At 44.2% G+C, this 21496-nt stretch overlaps 1 protein-coding gene across 3 annotated transcripts in view; it reads right to left on the reverse strand.

Moving 5' to 3' along the window:
• Nucleotides 1–6138: 6138 nt before the first annotated feature.
• Nucleotides 6139–21496, reverse strand: part of FAF1 (Fas associated factor 1) — a 716909-nt gene continuing 701551 nt past the window's right edge. For all 3 annotated transcript variants that reach the window (XM_030208188.1, XM_030208187.1, XM_030208189.1), the window contains one exon: nt 6139–7356. In XM_030208188.1, the coding sequence (XP_030064048.1) occupies nt 7273–7356 (84 nt within the window). In that variant the 3' untranslated portion in view covers nt 6139–7272. The remainder of the gene's footprint in view (nt 7357–21496) is intronic.

The raw sequence follows: 21496 nt of genomic DNA on the forward strand, positions 1-21496 counted from the left end.
GCTTAACTGAAAATTATTGGCCTCTTGACACGCATAAGTGCCAGGTTTACAGAACTGCCCTGTAATTAATAGTAATAAACAAACATAGTAGTTTAATAGTATGCAAATGAAATACAAGGATATAGCACTTTTTCCCATGATGCTCTACGAGGTTTACAAAAAGAAACCTGTATAGAATGCTTCGTGCTCTGAATTTACCGCTGCTGAAAATCAGGCACAAATTCAGTTATATTGTTTAAAAAAAAACCTCCTGTATACTGCAAACCCTCCCTCGTTTGATGCAAAATGTTCAATACTGGTTAGAGACTGGTAGGAAAAACATTTCTTCACCAATGACCTGCAGGATGGAGACTGATGTGGGTGCAATTGATTAGCATCTGGACCTTCTTAAAAACTGCACAAAGTAAGGGGTATGTTTACTAAGGTCCGTTAGCGTTTTTAACACGCCTGTAAATTTAAGGCACGTTAAACGCTAACGCGTCTATACATTTCTATGACTGCGTTAGCGTTTAACGCGCATAAACCATTTACGCGCGTTAAAAATGCTAATGCGCCCAGAGCGCCGCTCAGTAAACATAGGTGCTAGTCTGCTTCGGAAATACGTCAAGTGCTAGAAACTGCGTGCATAGGGAGCATCACTCTCCCTCGTGACTAGCAGCATAGAAGTTTCTAAATGAGCTTTAGGGTTCCCTTGAAACAGAAGGAAGGAATCTTGTGGATATAAATATTGCAGAATAAGGGTGGCTTATTGAAACACCTGTTATTTCAGGCTCTTTATTATGACATCCATGACCACTGATATTTCTAGCATAATCCTCCATGACTGAATGAAATCCCCACTGTTTGTTGCCAGCTTTAGCCAGGACCATGACTCAAATATAAAGGTATTAAATGAAAATACATTGCTTGCTGGATTAATACCCATGTACTCTGCAGCTTTTTAATGTGTTGCACTGTTGTACATTTAGCTCCTGTATCTCTCCAGCATGCACACTCACACAAACACACATATACACATACAAACTAAGTCAACAGATAACACTTTTACATACAGAGGTAAGCAGATTTCTAGCCCCGAATTTTGTGTAAATCGAACATTTTACATTTCTAGTATCTCTGCAAACGTATGTTTGAATGCCAAATCAGTTTCTTTACTTATCCCCCCCACCCCGGCCAAAATTAATTACAAAAAAAATCCTTATTAAGAGTGTGTACGTGAGCACAGTGCAGACATAAATACGAGGACTTAGCATAACGTTCAAAGAGTATGGCGATACCAAAAACAAACCTAAGGTAGTCCCCTCAGAGAAATCTTCCACCTGCCCATGAATTTCTAAGTCATAACAGTCTTAAGTCATTGTTTCAAAAAAGGATTGCATTAATTGAGAAAGAAATCCTTCATCTTTACAATTAATGCACTACGCACAGTCAATATAATCCAGTAACATAACATTACTGGCTCCAGAAGAGTGGAATCAGGAAAACTTTAGTGACACTGTTACAGTTTTGGCTTAATACCACATCAGAAAAATATTGTAAAGCCTGGCAAATGGATTTATCACACCATGGGATCTTGTGATGTGCACAGCATAGCTACTTCCGGCCACCAGCAAATAAGGCATGAATTTCTGCCCGAGAAGCCAACTTACATAGTAACATAGTAGATGACGGCAGAAAAAAAGACCTGCACGGTCCATCCAGTCTGCCCAACAAGATAACTCATATGTGCTACTTTCTGTGTATACCCTACTTTGATTTGTACCTGTGCTCTTCAGGGCACAGACAGTATAAGTCTGCCCAGCACTATCCCCGCCTCCCAACCACCAGTCCCGCCTCCCAACCTCCGGCTCTGGCACAGACCGTATAAGTCTGCCCAGCTCTATCCCCGCCTCCCAACCACCGGCTCTGGCACAGACCGTATAAGTCTGCCCAGCACTATCTCCGCCCTGCCTCCCACCACCGGTTCTGGTACAGACCGTATAAGTCTGCCCATCACTATCCCCGTCTCCCACCACCGGCTCTGGCACAGAGCTTTTTCAGTTTTTGGGGAAAGTCATTTCAAAATCTAAAGCTGTAAATGCCTTAATTCTATGCTCTCAGTTTTACATCATCACTTGTATTACTTACATCTGCCCGACTGACAACATGCACCATACCATTAAACAAAAAGGAGATGCACATCCCACAGTAACTGACAGGAAACGACCAAGATTAAAAAAAAACAAAAAAAAAAAAACCTTCTAAAGATTCATATAAGTTTCAAGCCATATTTAATACGTTATTCAAATTCCTAACATATGAACAAAAACACATAAGTGCAGTGAAACAAGAGCAAAGCAAACAGCCTTATGGGAAGACTGAACAAAGGGTTAAAGCAGGCATTTTTTAAAACCTCTGTCAGCAGGTGCAAGGCCTACAGGTATTATTCCCCATAAATTCTGTACCAGTTCTTACAGGGACAATGTATGCAAACTTGCCCTTTGATAGCAGTACCCACAGAGACGTGTACCTGCTTTTTCCAAAGGTACTTTTTCCATGGACAGTAGTGTGCATAGTTTTGAAAATAGATACTTCTATGTGCATTACCTGCGGCCCGAGCCCACCTTCTGTGGGCACTCATGATTCCAGTATACATCTATACCTACAGAAAAAGTGGGGCATTTTCAGTTTAGATACCTCAGGTAAATGGCTTTAGGAAATTGTGCTCTAAATGTGACAGCTGGTTTACTTTCTGTGGGAACTTGGGAACTGACCCAATAGCCAGGGCTGTATGCTGCCATTTCGAAAACCTGAAATCAGGTCCCAAGGGGAGAGGAGGAGAATATCGGCTGCCGTGGAGACATCATTCGCACCCTTCGGCAAAAACAGCAAAACCTCGTGGCCGTGGCCAAATGGAGGGAACACGGGTGATTGCCTCCCCGGGCCAAGGACTGTTGTTAGAATGACGGGTTTAGGTGAGTTTGGAGGAGGAAAAACTCCTCCATAGCTGTGAATAGAGGCTCATGGTGTCAGATCCCATCTCTGGTTTCACCTAAGCTGAAGTACAAAAGGAGGAGGAGGAAACAGCTAGATGAAAACCTAAGGAAAAAAAAAGAGAGAGAGCCCCCTAGCAAGCTTACTAAAAAAAAAAAAGCCCATCTGACAGAGCCTGCTAGGGGTAGAATGCAGGTGCACATGCCAAAAAACAGTGTTCCTTCTTTCAAACTACCCTAGATGGCTGACTTAACAAATGTGTTACTAGATACCCAACCAACGTAAGTATCCAAAGATGATGTGTATATCACTTCTGAGACCTCACAGAGCCCTCCCTCAGATGTAGAGGAGAAACTCGTGGACATCTTCACCTGTTGAGAATTCTTACGCTGGACCAGTAAAAGACGGCCCTACCTGCAAGAGAATCTAGTTTATTCCAAGACAAACAGAGATATGATAATTGCAGTAGCAAAAATGTCCTGGAGCGTCACATCTGTTTGACAGTTACTGGAGGGGGAGGGGGGAGAGGCAGGGGAACAAATCAAACATTTACACATACATTTTCTATTACACGATGACACCCTGCTTTCATAGAAATTCCACTCTTTGTTATTAACATTGTTTATTGATAGAAACATTCAGTTTCCCATGAACTTAATTTCCAAAAGAACGTACCTAACCAGCTGCAACGTAACCTTTCCTGGGAAATAAACCAGCTTAAAGCAGTGTAGACCATGATACATTTCAAGCAATTTGTTCTCTCCCCTTATCCTTCTAACCCCCTCCCCCCCCCCCCCCCCCCCCCCCCCCACCAAATCCACAAAACCAAGCAAATCCCTGGGAGTTTAAGGCACTGGGACATTGTCCACGCTGCCTTCATGTTATTCCAGTCCTAAAACCAAACTGGTGTTTTTGGCTAAAGGTAACATGCCAACCTCCTCAAATATCCAGTTAGATGCATGCTGAGAAACATGGCTGCCCCATCTCCAACAGCAAATGGCTTTCAGTGACAGTTACATATCAGTTGGGATCATCATCGTATACAGAAATCTGGTCTTTATGGGCAATTTGTTATTTAGCAGATCTCCACAACATAAATGTATATATAGAAAGAGGATAGAAGAGACTATTTAAACAACTGAAAATCATAATTCTTCATCTTTGCTAGCAAACTTCACAATTGTATAGCTCAAACAACGTAACTCCCAACCACAGATTATGATCAGAATGGGGGGGGGGGGGGGGGGGGGGGGGGGGGGGGGGGGGAGCCTCAGAACCTCACCCTTCAGCCTCTCACAGGTGACAGGATTTTTAAGGTAATTACATCACTGGCATAAAACCCCCCACCCCAGATGAATCATTAAAACTCTGTGTGGTATATAAATCCACTGGATGCCCCTTCAAAACTGGGGTCGACAGTCAGAGCTCTTCCATTTTGAGATAAATGTATTTCTTATTTTTAAAGAGTCACAGTTTTAAAGGGGTAACCAGTGTTTTAAAACCACACAGAATTTTAGGTGCCCTTTTACTAAGCCGTGTAAACGTCTACACACGGCCAATGCGCGCCAATTTGGAGTTACCGCCCGGCTACCGCGTGGCTCTTGCGGTAATTTCATTTTTGTAGCGCATCCAAAAAATACATTTTTATTTTCTGGTGCACGGCTGCCGTGCATGCCAAGTGGCGTTTGGCGTGCGTAGGTCATTACCGCCCGGTTGTGTGAGACCTTACCGCTAAGTCAATGGCTGGCGGTAAGGTCTCAGACCCAAAATGGAGGCGTGCCAATTTTTATTTTGCCGCACGCCTATTTTCAGCAAAAAGGCATTTCTTGCAGGAGTGCTGAAAATATGGATCTGCGCGTGCCCAAAACACGCGCCTACACTTCCGCAGGCCATTTTTCAGTGCAACTTAGTAAAAGGACCTCTTCTTAATAATTATTTCAAGTGGCTTTTTGTGCCTGTGATGTCATTCAGACCTGCCATTTTGGGTGGGCCCAGAATTAACCTGGGTGGGCCCTTCCCACCCCCACCCCTACCTCTGGACATACATACAATATAGTGTTTTTTTAAATGACCCAACATCTGACCTTTTCTCTCTGAAACCCCTCCCCTGATCCTACCTCAGAGCCATTGCCCATTGCAATTCCTATAGGCAAACAGTGCCAGCCCTGCAGGATTCTCTCTACCACTTTCCCGCCAAAGAAACAAGAAGTGACATCATTGAGAGGACATGATAGAGAGAGGCCTGCAGGACTGGCGCAGGATGCCTATAGGAATTGCCGCCGGCAGTAGCTCTGAGGTAGACCAAGAGGGGGGGTTCCAGAGAGAGACAGGCGGATGCCAGACCACGAGTGGAGAAGAGGGAGAGAGAGTAGTGAGGCACGGCTACTGAAGAGTTTTGGGGGCCTCATGAGCCTGAGGCAAGACTGAGTGGGCCTGTGCCCACCCATAGCTACGCCACTGATATAGTTACTTAAAAAATCCTGTCACCTGTGATTACAAAAGTAGAGGGTGAAGGGTGAGGTTCTGAGGCCTTTCTCTCCCATTCTGATCATACTCTGTGGTTGGGAGATTGTTGTTTGAAGTACAAAATTGTGAAGTTTGCTAGCAAAGAATAATTTTGATTTTCAATTATTTAGCAGATCTCCTACATCCTGCGACTACTCCACTAGCTATCTAGGTAGTCAATCTTTAGAGCCATGTGGCTTCAAATATAGTTATTTTGTAGTATAAAACGATCCAATCAGAATTCATACTTTTATGATGAAAAGCAGGTGTTACATCAAAATGTGGAAAAATAAATTCTGTTCCAGACTGTAGAGACTGAGTTTTAAATGGCAGCTGGTATCTTTTCTACTGCTTTCATATACTAAGCTCTGGATATAAGGAACAATGCCAGAAGCATAACCACGTTTGACTGCCTTCTCGGATGTCTCGTATATGCCACGTACTACAAGGCTCACAGAAGATCATTTCTGTACTGCGTGGTACAGAACGTACCAATTGTTTCCCTCAGCAGATATTTAACATGGACACTTCGGATCTTTTGAATTTCACAAGATCACACACCTCATAATAAAACGTAAATTTAAAAAAAGTACAATATAAGGCAACATCTGCTATCACACCATCTTGTTAGGCATTTATCGTTTCTGTGGAATTAAAAAAAAAAAAATAAACAAGGTGCTTAAAAGCCAGCAGAGTTATATGATACAAAAAAGACCCAGAATAAAATAAGAAAAGCAACCCAGGAATTGTCAATCATTCCTCGCATTGAGGAGCTGGCTAGAGTTTTTTTTTTTTTTTTTTAAATTTTGGATCTGATATTAGGAAAGATTCTAATCTACTGGTGGTTATTACCCGCTGATTTCTGAAATATTACCAACATACCAAATCGCTGGTAGTGGTCTGCTCCTACAATTATTTAAATAGTCACATCATGCAAAAGAAGCAGTTGCATGTAATTGGGAACAAAAAATGACTTCCAAAAATGATCCAGAATGTGAGACCCAAAGCAGAAACTGCAAATAAATATGTCACTTATATGGCAAAACTATATTCTCCAAACAAAACCTCACATCTTAACAAAGAAATTGTAAAATAGCATAAAAAACAAACAAAAAAAACCCCAAAAAACAAAAAAACCCCAAAACAACCCCCCCCAAAACAACCCAAAATTATGTCTCTTCCAGTATAATACTGTAAAACTGCAATGGCTGAGAAAGTCCTGTTTAGATATGTTTTTTATTTTTCCTGCCTTCATAAATTAGGTGACAAAGTAGAAATTCAACCACAGAAAGAAAATGTTTATACGTATATATATGAGAGCAGTGGCTCAGCAAGATCTATCAAATATACTGTGCAGCATTCTAGTGTCAAAAGTAAAGGCAGAAATCGCCAAGATCTCTTGGTGAAAAATAGGGGTGGTGTCTGAGGAGTAAAAATTCTATGTGACTATGAACTCACATTTCAACAGTGCGTTAATTAGAACAAAAAGCCAGATGATACGTGAGCAACAGTCTTCAGGTCCAAAGTAGCAGAACCGCTGCGTCTTCTGCTAGTTTACACCAGGTTGAAAAAACAGGGACTTTATGAATGGGAAGCTGTTTTGTTTTTCGGTACTTAAGCAGCGATGTTGCTTCTTTAATTCTTTTTAAGGACTCGTGGCCACAGACAGAGAATGAAAAGTTGGTTCTGGTCGATGACTGATCCAGGTGGTTTTTGAGAGAAGCCTTTTTTGTTTTGTTTGCTGCTGTGCCTCTGGGTTGTCCAAGCACTATGGATCCTAGGATTTGCCTTGATTTATTCTTTCGCTTCTAGGAAAAGGGTTTCCTGAGGGTAGAGCTTTGCGTCCATTAATGATTTACAGGGATCCATCTGAGTAACCTGAAAAAAAAAGAAAAAAAAAAAAAGAAGAAAACACAGAACCCAAAGGTTAAAACTTACATCACCATCATGCCCCATAAGTAAGATTTGATTTTTAGATGAGTTCCTGAATATTAACTGAAAATCTTCATACTTCACTTTATTTGATATACCGGTAAATCAAAGGAGTTTCTAAGTGGTTTATAATTGAGGGGCTCTTTTACTAAGCCACTTAAGCGTCTATGCGCGCCCAACGAACGCCAAAATGAAGTTACCACACAGCTACTGTGTGGCTCTTGCGGTAATTCATTTTTGCCGCGCCGATAGGTCATTACCGCTCGGTTACCACGTGAGACTACCGCTAGGTCAATGGCTGACGGTAAGGTCTCAGACCCAAAATGGAAGCGCGACAATTTTCAGTTTGCCGTACATCCATTTTCTGCAAAAATTTTAAAAAAGGCCTTTTTTTTAAAACAGGTGTGCTGAAAAATGATTCTGTGCGCGCCCAAAACCCGCGCCTACACTACTGTAGGCCATTTTCAGCGCACCTTAGTAAAGGGACCTGTAAAATAATATAAAGAAAGAAAAGGCAGGAAATGGAACAGAAACAAAAGCTGGTCTGGGTTACAATGGCAAGATTAACAACTTAATACAGTCAAATCAATTATGATAGTAATAAGACACCCAAGGAGGGGAGGTAACGTATAGACAAGACATAGCCCACAGATCCTTGGCCCAAAACACTAGAAGATCGTCCCGAACCTTCCTCAATCTCCATTTCCCTAAGTGCAAAGGCATAAAATACAAAGTACTGCACGGATCAACCTTCGCTTACATGAGCACGCAATTCTGGAATACACTACCACGCAACCTGAAAACGATCTACGAACTAACCGACTTCCGCAAACTACTGAAGACGTATCTCTTTGAGAAAATCTACAGCAAGGATCAAAACACATGAAGTCCATACACACTAATAGATATGCATCAACACACTCTCTTCTGAATTCTCTTCCCCCGTATCCTCAACTCTCTTAAAACTCTACCCACAGATAAAATTGTTAGACCTTTATGTTCCCTTAATACTGTTTTATCGCCCCTCAACTCCCCATTGTTTTATTCCATTGTTCTATTCCCAAATGATATCCTGACTTTACTCTGTCTTCCCACAACTCTTCACAATGCAACCCATAAGCGTACTGTAACAAATTGTATTTCCATCACTCATAATGTATTGTAAGCCACACTGAGCCCGCAAATAGGTGGGAAAATGTGGGATACAAATGCAAATAAATAAATAAATAAATAAATAAATCTCTCTTCTTCCTACCAAAACAAGGATACAAAGAAGAGCAAATCATGCTGCTGTTTAAAAAAAAAATAAAGGCGTCGATATTCAGCTGGCAATGGTGAGCGTTTTTTTTTTTTTTATGAAAGACACTACTGGCTTTGCTCCTGGATATTCAATACCTTGAATGTCAAGGTTTATGTGACCGGCTTCCCTTACGCGGTTAATGCAATATTCAGCATTTAATCGCATAAGTGACACTCCATAACGACAGGACTGACTTTTATGCAGTCCGATTTAACCGCTAAATTTAGGTGGTAAAGTACTGAATACTGGCATTTATTTGCGTAAGTGCTGACTCTGCCCTCCCCCCCCTCCGACCACCCATAAAACAGCAGGCACTGAATTTAGCCGTCTGTAGTGATATTTCAGTAGCACTAAGCAGTTAAATGCTGCAGAATATCAGCAGATAGCCCCGAATGAGTGATTTAACTGGCCGGTTAAATCACTTTGAATATCGATCCCAAAGAATTTAGTTAAAGGCTTAAACTAAACTACATCCAGGGTCATAAGTACTGTCTAGGAATGAACAATTTGGTCAGTTTAGGGGTCCCTTTATTAAGGTGCGCTGAAAAATGGCTTGCGGTAGTGTAGGCAGGGGGGTTTGGGGCGTGCACTGATCCATTTTTCAGTGTGCCTGTAAAAAGGTATTTAAAAAACTTTTGCAGAAAATGGACATGCGGCAAAATCCAAATTGCTGTGCGTCCGTTTTGGGTCTGCGACCCTACCGCCAGCCATTGACCTAGCGATAAAGACTCATGCGGTAACTGGGCGGTAATGACCTGCATGCGTCCGAAAATAAAAATGATTTTTTTGGACGTGCGTATCGGATGCGTGCCAAAAATGAAATTACCGCAAGAGCCACACGGTAGCCAGGCGGTAACTCCATTTTGGCGCAGGTTGGGCACGCGTAGACACTTATGCGGCTTAGTAAAAGGGACCCTTAATTTGTTTATTTCAGCTAAGAAAGTTCCACTGGGCATTTCACAGGATGGGCCAGACACAAAGTCTGATTCTGGTCCACAATGACTGAGGTCTAAATTGCCTTTCCTAGGAGGTAATCTGTTTGGGTTAAATGATGGGAGCTAATAACCATCATCGGTTGCTAAAGAAGCAGTGGTGCTTTTTCCTAGCAAATAAGGTGCCGGTACTCAAATGTCAGGCCACACTTCAGGGGTGCGGGTGATCACTATGGGGCTCATTTTCAAAGCACTTAGCCTTACAAAGTTCCATAGATTACAATGTAACTTTGTAAAGTCTAAGTGCTTTGAAATATGCCTCTAAGGGACCCACCCCACAATAGCCAGGTCCCCTGCAACCAGTCATAGGCTGTACACACCAATTCTGCCTTGTCAGATTCTGAGGCTCTTTCATTAAAACTTGGGCTCCATGGGTCAATTTTAGCAGACAATGGAAAAGGTGCCGATACTCAGTACCCCCCCCTCAAAAAACGCCCTGTAAGGAGTGTCCTGGAATGGTTCCTATCCCGAGGGACACTTGCTGTTTCCAGCAAGCATGCCATCCAATCAGCAGAAGAGCATGAAGAATTCCAGGCAATGAGAGGGTTTCCAGCCTTTAAGAGGCCATTTTTAAAAAGCCTTCTGCGGATAAACGACAGAAAGTCTTCTGAATACTGTCCCCCTCGAGATGTGGGGAGGGTAGAGTTAGACCAGGCTGTCTAATATACACAACAGGGAGCACAGGGATTTCATTTGACATTGCCATGTGTAGTTTAGCCTTTGGCACTGGCCTGCTGCCTGATTTTCAAAGGGAAAGTCTGCGGGAGTTCCTCCTTGAAAAGAAAACAGTGCAGGGTCTGCAGGATGGACGCAATGCTCTCTGCAAGCTTTTAAAAAGTCTCCCATTTTTCATAAACTACTTTCATCTGTTTCTTTGACCCTGCTTTTCTCTGTGAGGGAGGGAAGAGGTCCAATTCCTATCTTCTAAAGTTGGCATCTTTGTACTGTAAAAACAGAGCAATTCTCCTAGGTTGGTCATATCCAAGTAGTTGGATTCTTAGTCATCTGAACGTACTCTGGGGTTGCAAAGAAAGATGGGCATGATGGGGGAATGTTTGAAAAGCCTATTTGGTAACTACGAACGTAGAACTTCCAACTCAGTCCTTTTGAAATACATATGGCCACGCATACACTAAGTCACATGACTGGGTATTTAATACAATGCATGGCGGGTGCCTGGGCAGTAGTTTGGTTTGTCACATGCGGTTTTACAATATATACCTGATACCTTTTTAGCTAGGTGCCCTATTGAAGTTTTACCCATTAATATTACAAATGAAGCTGCAAGTTACCAGGGGCAATAACAACCAGCCCTATTTTTCTTCTACTTCTAGGTTTCCTAGAAAAGACACAACTATACTGACGTCAACTGAAATAGTTTTCCACATCTCTGTCAAACTTGGAAAAATTGATCAACTATTTCCCACAATTCCTCTGAGACTGAGTGTGTTGTGAAGGATTCAAAATGATCCAATCTGTAGATGTGGAAAAATCAGATGTATCTCACTGACAATCTGCAATACATTTTCAATAAACAACACGTGGTACTGAAGAATTTCATAGCCTCGTGATGAAGAGAAACACATTTCAGTGAGCAAGAAGAAACTCTTATTTCAAAATACTTGAGTATGATCAAACTATAAATAGCCCATGAATTTACATATAAATATCTGTGAACACATTTACTAGCTTACGCTTTAGGTGGCCGATATGCAAAACCATATAACTTGGAAAACAAACCAGCAGATCAGTATAATATCCAAAAAGACTTTATTGAGGATACCGTGTATGAAACAAATGCCCGACACAGGCCGTGTTTCGCCCAACAAATAGGGCTGCGTCAGGGGCTATAATAAATAAACATATAAAATTAGAAACATATGAAATTATAAAACATAAAATTACATAATATATATATATTTTTTGTTCATGTCTGTACCCCGCACTTTCCCACTCATGGCCGGCTCATGAGGCTTACATGGGGCAATGGAGGGTTAAGTGACTTGCCAGAGTCACAAGGAGCTGCCTGTGCCTGAAGTGGGATTGAACTCAGTTCCTCAGGACCAAAGTCCCACTACCCTAACCACTAGGCCACTCCTCCACTCTTTTATAAAATATAAAACATGATTATTCTGTACGAGTAAAACAGAGACATGAATTATAAACACTAGAGTTCTTTTTTAATTCAAAACATTTAAAATTTCTATTTGAAAATTTCATAAATAACTTTATTATAGCCCCTGACGCAGCCCTATTGTTGGGCGAGAACACGGCCTGTGTCGGGCATTTGTTTCATACACAGTATCCTCAATAAAGTCTTTTTGGATAGTATACTGATCTGCTGGTTTGTTTTCCACGTTGGATTTTGCAGATCGTTTGCCCTGTTTGTTTTCTGATAACCATATAACTTGCCAGAAATGGCCGCCAACTATTAAAACGTTTGTTTGAGGCTATCTAGTCATTTTCAGCGGCACAACCAGTTATCCTCAAAGCAGCTAACCCTGTGGGCATGCCAAGGGTGGAGTCAGGTTAAATGCTGATATTCAGTCCCTCACCGCATAAGTAAGACGCATAAATAGCGGTCATCAGGGGCGTAGCCAACACTCAATTTTGATGGGCCTGGGCCTGGGCCCAAGATGGGTGGGCAGAAGAACTCCACCCTATCTCACAGTGATTTGGTCTCTACTACTACTACTTGACATTTCTAAAGCGCTACGAGGGTTACGCAGCGCTGTTACAATTTACATAGAAGGACAGTCCCTGCCAAAGGAGCTTACAATCTAAAGGACAAATGTACAGTCAGTCTACCTCTCTTGCCTGCATGCCATATGGTCTCTCAAATATCCCCCCTCCCCCGCATACCTTTTAAATAGCAGATTTTCACCGGAGCGAGCAGCAACTAACACACACTGCTCATGTTGGCCCATAGCCTTCCCTCTGATGCAACTTCCTGTTTCTGCATAGGCGGGAATACATGAGAGGGAAGGCTGTGGGGCCAGTGCACAGTATGTATCAGTCGCTGCTCGATGCAGGCAAAGATCTGCTATTATAAGGTATGCAGGAGGGACAGCTGTTGGGAGTTTTCAGCTGGTGTGGCTTGGGGGATCCCTGCCTGCCAAATCATAGGTGTGCTGCTCTGGGTGGCCTGAGCCCAAAGAGGCCACCACGAGCCCACCCTTGGCTACGCCACTGGCGGTCATATCTTTAAGTGGGTTGGCTTATGTGGTGAGGGGCTAATATTGACTTAACTGGCTACGTGTTAGCCAGCTCAAAATAAAAAGGATGTTCAACGCTAAAACCTGGACAGGCCCCGGCATTGAATATTTGAGCGGGTGGATCAAGAAAAAGAAGAAGGGCCAAAGTTAAGTTACAGGTAAAAAAAAAAAAAAGCGCATGAAGCCTGCAGGTCAGTTTGCTCACACAGTTTTATGGTTTATACTGCTTCATTTGCCAAAGACAAGCCGAAGCGGTGTATAATTCTAAAATTAAAAAGCAAGAAAAGCACTCCAACTGAATATAGGAAAGAATCAAACAGTCAGGGGCCCTTGTACTAAGGCACGCCGAAAAATGGCCTGCGCTGGTGTAGGCACGTGTTTTGGAGGTGCGCAGGTCCATTTTCAGCAACCCCTGCATAAAGGGCTTTTGGGGGGGGGGGGGGGGGGGGGGGGGAATGGACTTGTGGCAAAATTAAAACCAGCGCACATCCTTTTGGCCTAGATCTTACACCATTCATTGACTTAGTGGTACGTCTCACTCGTTAACCAGGCGGTAATCATCAGTGACGTACACTGCCAATTACTGCCGGGTAAGCGCCACATGGTAGAACATTCAACTTAGTTATAACTTAGTTCAACTTAGTTATAACCTTTAGATTGTAAGCTACCTACACTGACTACATAGTTTGTAACCTTTAGATTGTAAGACTCTCCTGAGCAGGGACCTGTCCTTCCCCATGTTAAACTTGTACAGCGCTGCATAACCCTGGCAGCGCTATAGAATACTAAGTAGTAGTAGTATTACCGTGTGTTTTGGATGCGCATCAAAAATGGAATTACTGCCCGGGGCACGTGGTAGCCGGGCAGTAGTTCCAATTTGATGTGTGTTGGACCCGCGTATAAAAAAGGGCCCCTCAAAGAGTCATAAACATTCCAGCAAAATACTAAAATTAAGATTTTAGAAATCCAAAACTCAACTTAAAATCAAAGTGTAAAAGTTAAAACACATTTTTGGCATTTGCAAAATACGAAGAGTTATAAATTACAATAAGAAAAAACAAACAAAACAAATCTTGTAAGTGCCACCAGAACTGCATACAGTAGTCAAGGTTCAGGCGTAAGGTTGCCAAACTAGATCCCAATTTGCCCGACAGGGTTGATCCAATCCTGGGCTTACCCCACTGCAATGCAGAGACTTTTGATTCCGATTTCCCCATTGGATTTCCTATGAAAAGCAATGCTATAGTTCCTGCATGCATTTCGATAAGCCCAGGAACGGATCAACCTGTCAGGCGAATCTGGATCCAGTTGGCAACCCCAAATCAGCAGGGTCAGCCCTACCACTAGATGGACTAAGCGTCTGGTGAGAGTGGCAGGCTTCAGGGGTGGCAAGCACAGCCGGCAAAAACAGCAGCAGAGCAGTCCTTAAAGCCACCATAAGCCCTGGGCCTTTTGGCATGCATCTGCATGTGTGTGCTTAAGGCCTGCCAAATAGAGAATGACATGGGGACAAAGTTTGTCCCCATCCCCGTGGGTTCTGTCTCCATCCCCGCCCCCACAGGTTCTGTTTCTGTCCTCGCCCCGTCCCCGCAGGTTCTGTCCCTGTCCCTGCAGTTTTGTCCCTGCCCCCGCCCTGTCCTCAGTCTGCAGAAGCCTCAAACAATTATGATTTTATATTTAAAATCTTTTTATTAAAGTAATAAAAATGAACAAGATGCTGTGCAACTATTGTGTATAAATTACAAATAGAAAACAATAATAACAGCGAGCAGTTATAATAACCCTCCTCACCACCACCCTCTAACCTTCCAACCCCAACAATAACTGATTTCTACTACCCCAAGGAATCCTAATCCACCCTGTTAAAATGTCCAGGAGTACAAAATACAACCCGTTCTGTATGTCCCAAAGGGGAGAAATATGACCTATGAAGTACAGTTAGATATTTTAATCTGTGGATGAATAAGAAGTCATCAACATCTCAGGATTCAGTCTGGCTCTCCTGTCTTCCACAGTCCTTCCTGCAATAGAAGATGTGCTGGTAGCAGGATGTACAGAATCCAGCGGCGTTGCCACAGGTGGGCCCTGGGTGGGCCGGGGCCCATCCACTTAGGGCTCAGGCCCACCCAACAGCAGCACATATTTAGTGCTAGCTAGTGGGGATCCCAGGCTTCGCCAGCTGAAGAGACCCCCCCCCCCCCCCTGATGGTGCTGAGAACACTGCTTTCCACTTCAGCAGTCTAAGCTTCCTAAGCTGCTGATACTGGCCTCATCACATGGGGGGGGGGGGGGGGGGGGAGGAGAACACTTGGTGTCCACCCACTTCTTGACTAGGCCACCCAAAATCTGCTGTCTGGCTACGCCCCTGACAGAATCCCCCATGCATAGTTTGCTAGTTGTTGCCAGCATGTTTGCTTGTTTTTCCAAAAAAATCAAAATATTATTGTCTGCATCATTCCAACATAAATAACACTCCAGTTCATTAACAGGCTTCAAAGTAGAAAATGACATGGGGACAAAGTTTGTCCTTGTCCCCATCCCCATGTCATTCTCTACTGCCAAATCCTGCTGCTGAAAGTGAGTTTAAACGGTTGCCTTGCCACCGTCTTTACTGGTGCTGAGCTACTGCCCCCTGAAACCTGTATTTCCTCTGTGCTCCTGCAGAGGTGGGGTGGTGAGAGCAGCAGTAGCAGTGCAATACTGGTAAAAAAAACAAAGAGAGACAGAAATGCATTTTCTCCTGTACTTTGCAAAATAAAAATAGAAAAAAAAATGTACATTTTACAAAGCAGGTACATCTCAGTCCTTCCAAAGTATTAAATAAAAATACTTTTTTCAACCTTTGTTGTGTGGGAATTTGGCTGGTCCCACTCTTTTTTTCCCACGTTCCATGAGTCAGCCTTACAAATTCTTTTCCAGGTTGGCCTTTCCATTTCTTCTCTCGCCTCTTGTCTTCTTCCTTTCCTTCTCTACATCTGTTTGGCACTGATCTTTCATTTTATGTCCCCACTATCAAATAGCTGTGTATAGAGCTGCCAAGTGATCCAGTTCCAGAAGGGAGATTTTTCAACCAGTCCTAGTGTGAACTCACATCCCTAATTCATGTGGAATTTGCAGTCCCTGATTCTACCCATCAAAATCTGTGCTGCAGCACATCCAAATGTCTTAAGAAAATGCACTCAGACCCCTCTACTGTTGTTTGAATAATTTATTTGCTTTGGAGCCACTGTCTCTTTTCTGTTTCTTCTGCCTTTGCAGGGTTTCTTGTCCACCTGACATTTCTTCTGTCTCTAAGTGCACCATCCTTCTTTCCTCTGCACCACTATTTGTCCTGTCCAGCATCTCTCTTCTGTGGTCCTTGTCCCTTTCTGGGTCCCCATCTCTCTCCTTTTTCAGCATAATCCTACCTGGTCTCCTCATCTCCCCCTTTTCTAGTATCTGCCCTCCTGGTGTCCCCATCTCTCCCTTTTTCTAACATTGCCCTGTGTTACCATCTTCCCCCTTTTCCAGGATTACCTCTTTGTACCCATCTCACCCCTTTTTTCACCATTGTCCCCATCTCACTCCTTTTTCACCATTGTCCCCATATCCCCATTCCCCCTTCCAATGGTGCCCCTCTGTGTCCCTATCTCCTCCTCCCCTTTCCAGTAGTGCCCCCTCTGTGCCTCTTTCTCCTCCCCCTTTCCAACAGTGCCTTCTCTGTGTCCCTATCTCTTCCCCTTTTCCAGTAGTGCCCCTCCATTTCAGCAGAGCCCCTATCCCCTCCCTTTTCAGTAGTGCCCCTGTGTCCCCATTTCTTCTTTTTCCAGCACAGCCTCTTTGCGTTCCAATGTCCCTACCCTCTCCCTGTCCAGCATTTACTATATCCTTCTTCCCTGTCTCTTTCAGTGCTCCCCATCCTCCTTGGGGCCACATCTCCTGGCCTGCTCCCAAAGTTCATCCTCTGGCAGCTCCAAGGAGGTTTAAAAGACAGGAGACCAAGTGACGTCAAACTGTTGAAAGCAATTATGCTAGTCTCAGTTTCCCCTTCCCTGCGTAACTGTCATTGCCGTACTCTCAAAACAAAGCAAGCAAACCTATGAGCTGCTGCATCCACATTGTCACTCTTTATTGTTGGAGGCCCCGCGCTCCTAGGGCCCCCTGCATTTTTGGCACGTCTGTCCTCCTGTCTTGGAACACCTCCTTGGTCCATACCTTAATGTGCATCCATATTTCAATAAGGAGCATCAGGCAGCAGCAGCGATTTTCATATCCCGTCAGCTGCTGAGTCCAGAGCTTCCTCGCTGCTGCATCCCGCCTCCTTTTGATGTCACTTCCTGCTTCTGCAAGAGTGGGATGCCACAGCGAGGAGGCTCTGGGCTCAGCAGCTGATGGGATATGAAAATTGCTGCCACTCTTTACGGAAAAATACGAGGATTAGGGGGCACACAATGAAGCTACAAAGTAGTAAATTTAAAATGAATTGGAGAAAATATTTCTTCACTTGACTTGTAAGTAAACTCTGGAATTCATTGCCAAAGAATGTAGTGAAAGCAATTAGCTTAGCGGGGTTTTAAAAAGTTTTGGACAACTTCCTAAAAGAAAAGTCCATAAGCCATTATTAAAATGGACTTGGGGAAAACAACTGCTTATTCCTAGGATAAGCAGCATAAAATGTATTGTGCTGGTTTGGGATCTTGCCAGGTACTTTCGCCCTCCTGCAGTTTTCAACCTCTCTTCCTACTGCAGTCTCACTGCTTCTCATCCTTTGAAGTTCACTCTATCCGTCTATTCTACCCGCTGCCACTCAAAGTTGCAGTCATTTACCGCCCCCCTGATAAGTCCCTCTCTTCTTCCTTACCGACTTTGATGCCTGGCTCTCCGTTTTCTTGAGCCCTCATCCCCATCCCTCATTCTTGGAGACTTTACATACACACTGATGACCCATCTGACTCTTATGCTTCTCAGTTCCTCACTCTAACCTCCTCCTTCAACCTCCAACTGAGCTCCACCACCCCTACTCATCAATCTGGCCACTGTTTTGACCTCGTCCTCTCCTCTACCTGCTCACCCTCCAATCTCTGCGCCTCAGCTCTCCTCTCTCTGACCATCACCTGATCACCTTCACACTTCATCACTCTCCCCCTCAGTCCCGCCCAACACTAACCACTACTTCCAGGAATCTCCAGGCTGTCGACCCTCCCACCTTATACTCTAGTATCTCTAATCTCCTCCCTTCCATTATGTCCTCCGAGTCTGTCGACAAGGCTGTTTCCACTTACAATGCCACTCTCTCCTCTGCACTAGACACCCTTGCACCATCCATCTCCCGTCCCACAAGGCGTACTAATCCCCAGCCCTGGCTGACCCCTTGTACCCGATACCTTCACTCCTGCGCCCCCGATCGGCTGAACGCCTCTGGAGGGAAACTCTCGCACCCATACTGATTTCATTCATTACAAATTCATGCTATCCTCCTTCCAGTCCTCCCTATTCCTCGCCAAACAGGACTATTACACCCAGTTGACTAATTCCCTCAGCTCTAACCCTCGTCATCTCTTCGCCACCCTTAACTCACTCCTCAAAGTGCCCTCCGCTCCCACCCCCTCTCACTATCTCCTCAATCACTGGCTGATTACTTCAGGTGCAGAAGATCAACCTCGAATTCACCACCAAACCATCTCCTCTCTCACCCTTTAAACCACTCCTCAACCAATCAACTCAAGCCTCCTTTCCTCTTTTCCTGATATTCACCCGAGAGAAGGACACCGCCCATCTTCACCCCTCCTCGAAATGCACCACCTGTTCCTCTGACCCCATCCTCCACAACTTACTCAACACCATCTCTCCTACTGTCACCCCCCCCCCCCATCTGTCATATCCTCAACCTCTCTCTCTCCACTGCAAACTGTCCCTGACACCTTCAGCATGCTGTAGTCACACCACTCCTCAAAAAAACATCACTTGACCCTACCTGTCCCTCCAACTACCGCCCAATTTCCCTCCTACCCTTCCTCTCCAATATACTTGAACGCGCCGTTCACAGTCGTTGCCTGGATTTCTCTCCTCTCATGCCATCCTCGATCCGCTTCAATCCGGTTTTCGCCCTCTACACTCGACAGAAACGGCACTCTCTAAAGTCTGTAATGACCTGTTCCTTGCCAATCCAAAGGTCATTACTCCACTCTCATCCTCCTCGACCTAATCCGCCGCTTTTGACACTGTTAATCATGATTTACTTCTTGCCACACTGTCCTCATTTGGGTTCCAGGGCTCTGTCCTCTCCTGGTTCTCCTCTTATCTTTCCACCATACCTTCAGAGTACATTCTCATGTTCCTCCTCCACCCCCATCCCACTCTCTGTTGGAGTTCCTCAGGGATCTGTCCTTGGTCCCTTCTTTTTTTAATCTACACCTCTTCCATGGGCTCCCTAATCTCATCTCACAGTTTCCAATATCATTTTTTATGCCGACGACACCCAGCTTTATCTCTCCACACCAGACATCACTGTGGATACCCAGGCCAAGGTTCGGCCTGCTTATCCGACATTGCTGCCTGGATGTCCAACTGCCACCTGAAACTAACATGGCCAAGACGAGCTTATTGTCTTCCCACCCAAACCCACTTCACCTCTCCCTCCACTCTCTATCTCAGTTGATAACACCTCATCCTCCCGTCTCATCTACCTGCAACCTCGGAGTCATCTTCGACTGCTCCCTCTCCTTCTCTGTGCATATCCAGCAGATAGCCAAGACCTGTCGTTTCTTCCTCTATAACATTAGCAAAATTCGCTCTTTTCCTCTCTGATCACACCACCCGAACTCTCATCACTCTCGCCTTGACTACTGCAACCTACTCCTCACTGGCCTCCCACTTAGCCATCTATCCCCCCCCCTTCAGTCCGTTCAGAACTCTGCTGCACGGCTTACCTTCCGACTGGACCGATATACTCATATCACCCCTCTCCTCAAGTCACTGCACTGGCTTCCGATTAGGTTCCGTATACAGTTCAAGCTTCTCCTACTAACCTACAAATGCACTCGATCTGCAGCCCCTCCCTACCTCTCTACCCTCATCTCCTACGTTCCTACCCGTAACCTCCGCTCTCAAGACAAATCCCTCCTTTCAGTACCCTTCTCCAGCACCGCCAACTCCAGGCTCCCCCCTTTCTGCCTCGCCTCACCCCATGCTTGGAATAAACTACCTGAGCCCATTCGCCAGGCCCCTTCCCTGCCCATCTTCAAATCCTTGCTCAAAGCCCACCTCTTCAATGTCGTCTTCAGCACCTAACCACCATACCTCTATTCAGGAAATCCAGACTGCCCCAACTTGACATTTTGTCCTTTAGATTGTAAGCTCCTTTGAGCAGGGACTGTCCTTCTCTATTAAATTGTACAGCGCTGCGTAACCCTAGTAGTGCTCTAGAAATGTTAAGTAGTAGTAGTAGTAGTAGTACTTGTAACCTGGATTGACCATTGTTGGAAACAGGATGCTGGGCTTGATTGACCTTCAGTCTGTCCCAGTACGGCAATACTTATGTACTTATATACTTCACAAGAATATACAATTACAAATGTATAATTTAACAAAAAAGTCTTCCAGAAAAAATAAAAGAGGATATTTACACTTAGGCACTCTGCATTGAGAGGTGCTATTTACATCAGGCCTGGGGGGGGGGGGGGGGGGGGGGAAACCCATATAGAATTAAATTTGAAATCTACGTTATGTGTGTACTTACCTGTTCAAAACTGGTGCAAGGAGACTCTGAAAATTGCCCCATATTATTAATGCCAAATGTGTGGGCATATGAAAACACAGAGAACAAGGAGTTGCCCTGCCCTTGTTAAGCTGCATTTGCCTTTAGATTCTATTGCAGTGGATCTGAGCACAGTACTCTGCCGCCATCCTCACCCACCTTACGTTCTCTATTACTGTATTTGTATTCTACATCAGTCCTGCCAAACTATTAAAAGATTGCTTTTATTTCTTTTTAAAGTAACTACGTTAAGTGAAAAAAAAACAAAGTTGTATCTGGGTTCTTAAAGCTGCAATTTCAAAGGTACACTAATTAGGCACCTTAATGTGCCCTAAGGCCTTCAGGATTCTTATGGGACAGTCACTTGCACTGAAGCACAACAGCAGAGGTATAGAGAGACTTTCAGAAAGCTCGGTACAAGATATGCCATGCACCTGAGGAAGGTGATTTTCTTCTTGTTTGCTCAGCTCAGTCGTGTATCTAATTAGATCAGGTTGCTTCTCCGATCCTAGAACCCCTTTATTAGAAAGCCTAGGTGAAGAGGCCTTTTTCTTTCCTCCATGTCTGGCACACTCCGATTGTGTAAGCACAGTCGTCTTAATGAACAGACTGCAAGCAGATGGAAACCTACCATGCACTTCGGTATAATTAATGACAGACCAGCCTAATCAAAACTCTGGGGTTTCCAAACTCGAGTTAGTATCTAACAGCGAGGAAAGGAAGATGCCCTTTTCTCGATTTTCTTTTCACTTTGAAGATTAGGTAACAGTTTTAGGCTACAGCATCTAGATTAAGCCAGGAGTGCTGCCCCTTTCTAGCCTGGATTGCGGCTCGCCTTCTGTTT

The sequence above is a fragment of the Microcaecilia unicolor genome, chromosome 6, assembly GCF_901765095.1.
Source record: "Microcaecilia unicolor chromosome 6, aMicUni1.1, whole genome shotgun sequence".
Lineage (NCBI taxonomy): Eukaryota > Metazoa > Chordata > Amphibia > Gymnophiona > Siphonopidae > Microcaecilia > Microcaecilia unicolor.